Here is a 7,088-nt window from a genome sequence, read left to right as displayed (position 1 = left end):
CTCGCTGCCTGCACACGAGGGCTGTAGCAAACCCCTCTTCCCCTTCTCTCCTTACCCCCACACTTCAAGGTGAAGTCCCTAAGAAAAGTCACCCAGGCCCTGCACCAGCCCTCCTGGCATCTCCTCCTTCCTGCGCAGCCTGCTGAGCTGGTGTGCCCCTTGTTACCCCTGTGGGCACACCCACAGAAAGGAGAAGTTGGGGCTTTGAGGATTTCCTCTCCGGGAACTGCACTGCCCTGAGGGTAGGTGCCTGGTGCACACTTCAAAGCAACAGGAAACCTTCTGGCAATCACAGGGGCATGTCTCCTCCTGACCCCCAGAGACCCCCAAGAGTCCCGTTTCCGCCCGTAACGCCTGGTGAGCACTCTGGCCCTCGTTGGCAACAGCTCCTTCGTGTTACAGAAACAGGAAGCCATTTAGTCAGCCCGGCACAACAGCTCATGACCTTGGCTCTGCATTTGGAGCTGGATGCTAAATGTTTCCGGCGCAGTGGCACATGCCACGACAGTGCAAGGTCCCCGGCTGACCCTCACTGCCCATTGCTTCTGCACCTCCTCGCCCTGGCTCATCAAGCCCTGAGGCTTATGGGGCTGGTGTCAGCTCAGGGGAGTTGAAACCCACCCTCCCCAGGCCCACCCAAGGGCGCAGGGGCAGGATGGGGGAAGGTGGCTTCCAAGGCAGACAACCACGGACCTCCAAACCCAATGCAGCCAGAAGGGTTTTCCGTGGGACTCAGCAAACCTGGGAAAAGGGGGCTTGGATTGAAATAAAAGGATCAAGACTTAGGAGCATCAGCAGCACCGGGGGAGCCCTGGGTGTGTCAGGGCCAAGGTGCCCTGCAGGAGCCGGGGAGGGGAGGAGATGAGGCTGGATTTGAAAACCAGCCAGCAGCAGCATTGGAGCCACGTAACAGCTTGTCCAAACATGCAGCCACCGCAAAGGGGGAGGCATCCTCTGCACCCGCTTTGGACCGGTGGCCTGGTGCCCAGCCTCAGGGCTACCCCTGGGCCCGGAGAAAGGGAGACAAGTCTCAGAGACGAAGCCTGCGCCGATCAGGGCCCTTTTAGACACCGGCTCCACCCACCTCCGGTTGCAGAAGGTAATGCTGCAATGTTCCCATTGATTTCTTAATGCATTTGTTGCTGTGGTGTCTGGCCTCGTCTTCAGCGGACGGCGCCCAGAGGACAGCCCGGCGTCCTGTGCTGCCCCAGGGCTGCAGACAGCCCCCGCCCGGCCCATGCATGGGCAGGGCGATGCGATGCGGCAGGCAGTAACGTGGGGAGGGAGCCATGCAGCCGGGGCCCCCACAGTGGCGAACACCCGGTGCCAGACAGCAGTGACTCCTCTGCAGCTGGATCGGGCCCGCATGCCAGGATTGACCCCGCAGCCAGGCCGCCGCAGCAGGGAGAGTCGGGGATGCAAAGGGGCAGGCTGTGTCTCCCAGTCCAAAGGGGCCGAATCCGGCTGCAGCTCCGCCAGCGCAAGGCAAAGATGAGGCCTGACTTAACTGGCATTGCACTGGGGGAAGTGAGAGGTGTGGGGTCAGAATACCCCAAGGAGCTCAAGCTCCAAGTGAGGCTCCCAGGGTTGGCTAGGGTGGTGGTTCTCTGCCTTGCAACCCAGTGCAAACCTCCCTGCATCTTCCTTGCCAAACTGGGGTAGAAACTTTGCATGTGCTGCCCCATCGGGCCCCTGGGCCACCTGCAGAGGGAGTTTCTACACTCCCCAGCTGACACCTGCCCCCGAAGCACCCCCTTTCCCCTCCAGCCAGCTTCTCAGGTCTGGGGGACCTGGCTGAGCTGGCTCTCCCATCACCTCCAGCCCCATCCCTTCCAGCTCGTTGCAATATTGCAAGCAATTCCAGACCCATTCCTTGAGGATCCTCCTGCCCAGGGAACAGTCCACGGTGCTATCCCGTGCTCAGAGCCAGCCCGAGGAGTCGAGTTGTTCTGCTTACGAGGGTCACGGCAGTGCTGTAGCAAGCACCGTGCCCAGGAGCTTGGTGGGGGGAAGCAACACGGGCTGCAAGAGACTCCTAGATCATTTTGTAGGGTTTTGTGGATGGGGGAGAAGCTGTCCCTTTACTCTTGTGTCCCCGATAGCAGCAGATTTATGATCTGGCTGCAGCTTCCGTTCCTAAACAGCCCCCACTGAGGCACGGGATGGGGTCTCGGGGGATGCACTGCCCACTGGTCCTCCATCTGCACCAAACACGGCAGAGACCAGACAGCGCTGTTGTGCCACTGAGCCAGGAGCACTCCAGGGGCTGGCAGGGAGAGCTGGCTCTCTCCTCTCCCTCAGCCACTCCCCGACAGGCCTGGGCCCCGGGGGCATTCCCCAGGATGCTGGGACCCCCTCTGCATGCTGGGCTCTTTGCAGACTCGCGGCAGGGCAAGTAGGGACACACACACACGTTGCAACCGCTCCCCCCTGGAAGGCTCTTGGGAGCCCAGGCTGCCTGCCAAGCTGCCCACAAGCCTTCTCCCCGCTCGTCCCCACGGTGGGGTCGCCCAGGACACAGAGGGCATCACAGCCCGGCGTCCGCACAAAGCGACCGGGGCCTGGACTCACCCCTACGACAAAACCACCGAGGTCTGCTGAGGACCAGCAGCGGGAGGCTGGTGTCTGCGGGCTTGTCTCGGCCGCCGTGCCCACTCAAGCTGGAACCTGAGCGTTGCACCTACCCGATTCCTGTCCACACCCCCAAAAACATCGCCAGCTCCTGCTACCTGGTGCTTTACTCCGGGGCTGGCCCAGCCAAAAAAACAGCTGCATCTCGTGTTCGAGGGGAAACACAGCAGTGCCAGGTCCAGCAGCTTGTCCACTGCTAATCCAGGCGCTCGGGGCTGCTAATGCCATCTTGGCGTGGAGGCGTCTCTCTCACGGATGGGCTCAGCTGGAGTTTGCTGTTCACTGCTGACAAACCCAATTCTCCGCCCTGCTCCTGTACTAAAAGATTCCCCTTCCAGACCCTCAGCCAAGGGGAGGTGAGCGGAGAAGGGGGGGAATATGTCCAGTTCAGACCCTACCCCACAAACTTTCCAGCATGCTTTTGTGGCCCTCGCCCCCCCAAAACAGCCACACAGAGGAGGGGTAGACCTCACAGGCAAGAAAAGGGTCTGATGACTCACATGGAGCGATTCCCTGGAAAACTTTGATCCCTTCCCTGGGCATCCCAGAGAGCTGGCTCGGATATTGTGCTTTTTAGCAGACAGCTGAGGAGGTCCTCGCTCTCAAAACAAGTGGCAGTGGTAAGAAGCTGCCTGAGGCTGGATGTGGGGAAGGGGGCAGGTGGTGGGGAGAAGCCTCTTGCTCTGTTTGCAAGGCGTCCTGGACCGGGTTCAACAAGCTGGCAGAGCCCGGGGGCCGCACAGCAAACCCATAAAGCAAAGAAATCCCTACCTGCTCGATGTCCCTTCGCAGCCCAGTGCAGGGGAGCTGGAAGCTGCTGAGTGCACGCGCCAGTGACCTACTTGCACACAAACTTCCCGGCCCCCCAGCTCCCTGCTGCCTGTGTGCAGCTCCCAAGCCTGCATGCAATGGCTGGGGGTATCCTTGCAGGGCTTTTTAAAGGAGGACTGCCCCTGGGAAAGAAGAGCAGCCTAGCCCCCTTGCTTTTCTCCTCCTCTCCCCCCACCCCCTGCCTTTGAGAAGGGAGCTCCAAGTTCAAGGCCAAAGCTGCGCGCCGGGGCCCCCTGCCGGGCCTGGCCGGGAAGGCACCAAGGGGGCAGGCCTCCCTGCATCACTTCATGCTCCGCAGCTTGCAGAAAGGACCAGATCCCCCCCAGCCCCCTGGCACAGCCCCCGCACAGATGAACACCCGGCTTGTGCCAGAGCAGCCGGCACGGCTCTGCTCCCCCGCCCGCTCTCCGCAGTGCCAGGGCAATGACAGCGAGGGTCCGCAGGAACAGATGACCCCCAGGACCGGGTGCCTGCTGTATCCACGTCCCAGCTGATGCCCCATATTGTCACTGCTAATTAATCGCCCTATATTGCAGCACTCAGAGAGGCCAGCCCCCCTGCACCAGGTGTTTCCAGACACAGGGAGGGGGGGCAACATGCTGCTGGCTTGTCTGCACGAGGGGGTGTCCCACAAAGCAAGGGGCATCGACACAGAAATGTTGTGTCTTCAGTGTGATGAGTCCAGACAGGTGGCTGCTGCCACACTCACGGCTTGCTGGGATAGTAAAAGCCGAAGTCTCCCAGCTTTCGCGGCTGGGGAGCAAACTGGAATCATCTACCTTTTTGTCCACTTTTCCACTCGCTGATCCTTGGTGGTAAAAGCCTCCGAGGATTGTGGCAGTTCAACCCGTGGCACAGGGTGAGAACCCACAACCCTGGCACCATGTCTTTTCCACACGCATGGAAACAACCGCTCGTGCTTTGCAAAATCAAAAATAGTCGCAAAATACGTGGTGCAGCCAGAGCCCTGAGCTGGGGTGTTTTGGCACGTTGATAGTCACCGCCAAGGCAGGGGCAGCCCTGAATTAACCTGGCAGTTTCTTAACGAGGGGTTGACCCACAATGTTGATTTACCAAGAAGAGGCTGCGGTCACTGCTGGGAATGCAATTTGCACCGACACAACGGTGGGCACGGGCACCACGGCAGCACTGTCCCCCGCACAGACTAGTCACCCAAGGGCCATCCCAGCTGCCCCCGCAGCAACCCTCCAGAGCTATGTCCCGTGCCAAAAGTGCAGAGCGGGGCACACAGGTCCCACAGGAAGCCCCACACGTGATAGAGACCCACAGCCTCGCGGGTTTGTGCGCACTCTGCGAGAGCCTTCGTTGGCGTGAGTGGGCAAGTCTCTGGCAGGCCACTTTTGTTTTGTTCCCCGGCTCGTGGGACCTGCCCTTCCAAGCGCGTCTGTGTCCTCTGAGGTTGGAGATTCTTGGCAAAAGGCATTGAAAAGTCCTGCAGTTTAAAGAAGAGCCTTTGAGCTGTCCATTGCCTTGGGGGAGGAGAGAGATAAACTAACGTACACTGTGTGACAGCTTGGATGAATGGAGAAGGAGAATGAAGTGACCTATCTCTTCCTGGCTCTGCCCCACCCTCGGCGTGACCTCAGACAAGTCATTTCTCCCCTCTGGGCCTCAGTTTCCCCCTATAACTCTAGGATATTGCCCTGCTTCTTAAAGGGCCATGGGACCTTCACGTACAAAGCATTGCATCCTTTTGCTCTGGCCTGTGCATTGCCAAGCACCACCGAGGCCCAGCCCAGGACCATCAGCAGTAGAGTGAGGCCAGATAGGTTCAGTCCTTCATTTCAGCACGGGAATACAGCTGGTTTTTCTGGTCTGGTTCTTTAGTATACAATCCATCCCATTAGAAACACTACAAAATCCCACAGAGCACCTGTTATTTGAATTCAGAGGCAGAGTTTCCTTTCTGTTAGATCCCAGACAGATTTTTCTTTCTGAGTCAGCCACTGCCCTGGGAGAAAAAAAAGAAGCCATTTTTCACACCGGCCCTCCAGTCACAATACAAAGAATTAATCAAGGATTAATATGTAGATGAAAGAGTTAATAATATGTTTAGCAGATGCCGCTGGAAGAGCCAAAGAGGCCTGAGGTATAACTGGTGACAAGCAAGACTTCTCGGTCTGTGCTTCTGGGTTTGCCTTAGCCAGCTCTTCCTAGGACGCTTGCTCCGTGCATCCTTCTCCAGGCGCCGCTGTGCACGGTTAGCTGCTGGGAAACGCGTAGGTTGAGATCAGTGAGGACCTTGACCTCCACTTGTGGGCCGCTGGGATATGCGTTTCAGGGGCCTTTAGGATTGAAATGCCTCTGTTGGCTTTAAGGCTGTGAAGTGCCTGGCAGCGCACTTGTCTGTAAGGGTGAGAGCAGCACTTGTCGTTCCCAATGGCGCAATCCGTAGGCAACGGTGGTATTTGGTGTGGGAGTCTCCTACGCGCACATCCACTTCACCTGCCTTTCATAGGCAACCAAAATGCAACGCCTCCTGCAAAATGCCAGACATGGATGGGTTCAGAGCAGCAGGTAGAGGAGTTTGAGTGGTTTGGCTAACTGATCTGACAAAACAGGCCAAGCAAAGAGCTTTCTCTTCTCTGGCTGCTCAACGGAGCATGTGAGAAGCAAGGCTGGAGCGGAGAGAGGCGACAAGGAGGTCAAAATCTGCTTTACTGCAGGGCCTCCTGGGAGGGAGGTTTGGGGGTCAGCGCACAGGCCTAAGGGGCAGGAATTTGAGGTCGAGTCCATGACCGGAATAGATATCAATTCACATCCCACTACTGCAACTCAGTCCCCCCATCTGTAAAATGGAAACAAAGACACTTGCCAGCTTCAAAGGGGGAAGGGTTAGGAAGCCAAGCCCTAAGTGCTTGGAGAGTCTTAGCTAGAGCGGACGACCCTGCCCCCAAAAGGGGCACATTTCTGTGGGGCATTTCTACAGGGTCAAAAATATTTGCATAAAAAACAAAAGTGCTTTTTCCTTTTAAATGCCCTCTGCCACAACTCCCTTTGGCTTCTGAAGCAATCTTATTGCTCAGAAGGCTCTCTTTTTTTGGCATAATAGGCTTTCCATGAAATACCAAACCAGTATCACTCACTCAAAGTCAAAGCGTGCCTTTAATAGTGTTTAATAGTCCTTTCCGGTGGCATTTCAGGCAACCTCGTTATCTGTATGACAGCAGCACCTAGAGGCCCCGTTGTGTTAGGCACAGCAATGGCCGGGGCTGGCTCTGCCGTGCAAGCCCTTGTGCAGACACATAAAAGGGGGTTTCGTCTGTTTGGCTTAGCTGAGTTGGGAACGGGTTGAAGCTGAAGCCAATTTTGGATCAAAACTAAATAGGCTGCTCTTTAACTGGAACTGAGTCCACACAAGGTTTTGCACCAGTTTAACTTAACTCCGTATCAACAGATTCAGCTAAACTAGCGCAACAAGCGGCCGGAGCGTCGAGCAGAGGAGTGGAAGGTGCCTCCCGGGTGATCCAGGCCAGGCCTTTGCATTCACAAGCAGCTATATGTAAGCAAAGGGTGGGAGAAAGGAGGGAAAGGACTCCAAGGCAAAAATAGCGCTGTGATCTCCTGGGTCACAGGCTAGTGCCCAATCCCCACACCAGCCCTGG

General features: G+C 57.3%; 1 protein-coding gene across 1 annotated transcript in view; it reads right to left on the bottom strand.

The window, feature by feature from the left end:
* Positions 1 to 3,594, bottom strand: part of ALPL (alkaline phosphatase, liver/bone/kidney) — a 64,175-nt gene extending 60,581 nt beyond the window's left edge. Inside the window, exon 1 of the mRNA XM_019512011.1 lies at positions 3,403 to 3,594. Coding sequence (XP_019367556.1) covers positions 3,403 to 3,536 — 134 coding nt within the window. The 5' untranslated portion in view covers positions 3,537 to 3,594. The remainder of the gene's footprint in view (positions 1 to 3,402) is intronic.
* Positions 3,595 to 7,088: the final 3,494 nt, after the last annotated feature.

This window comes from Gavialis gangeticus, unplaced genomic scaffold, assembly GCF_001723915.1.
Source record: "Gavialis gangeticus isolate Ggan-Ray unplaced genomic scaffold, GavGan_comp1, whole genome shotgun sequence".
NCBI lineage: Eukaryota > Metazoa > Chordata > Crocodylia > Gavialidae > Gavialis > Gavialis gangeticus.
Note: the sequence above shows the minus strand (reverse complement) of the source record. Positions and strands in the feature narration are given on the sequence as shown.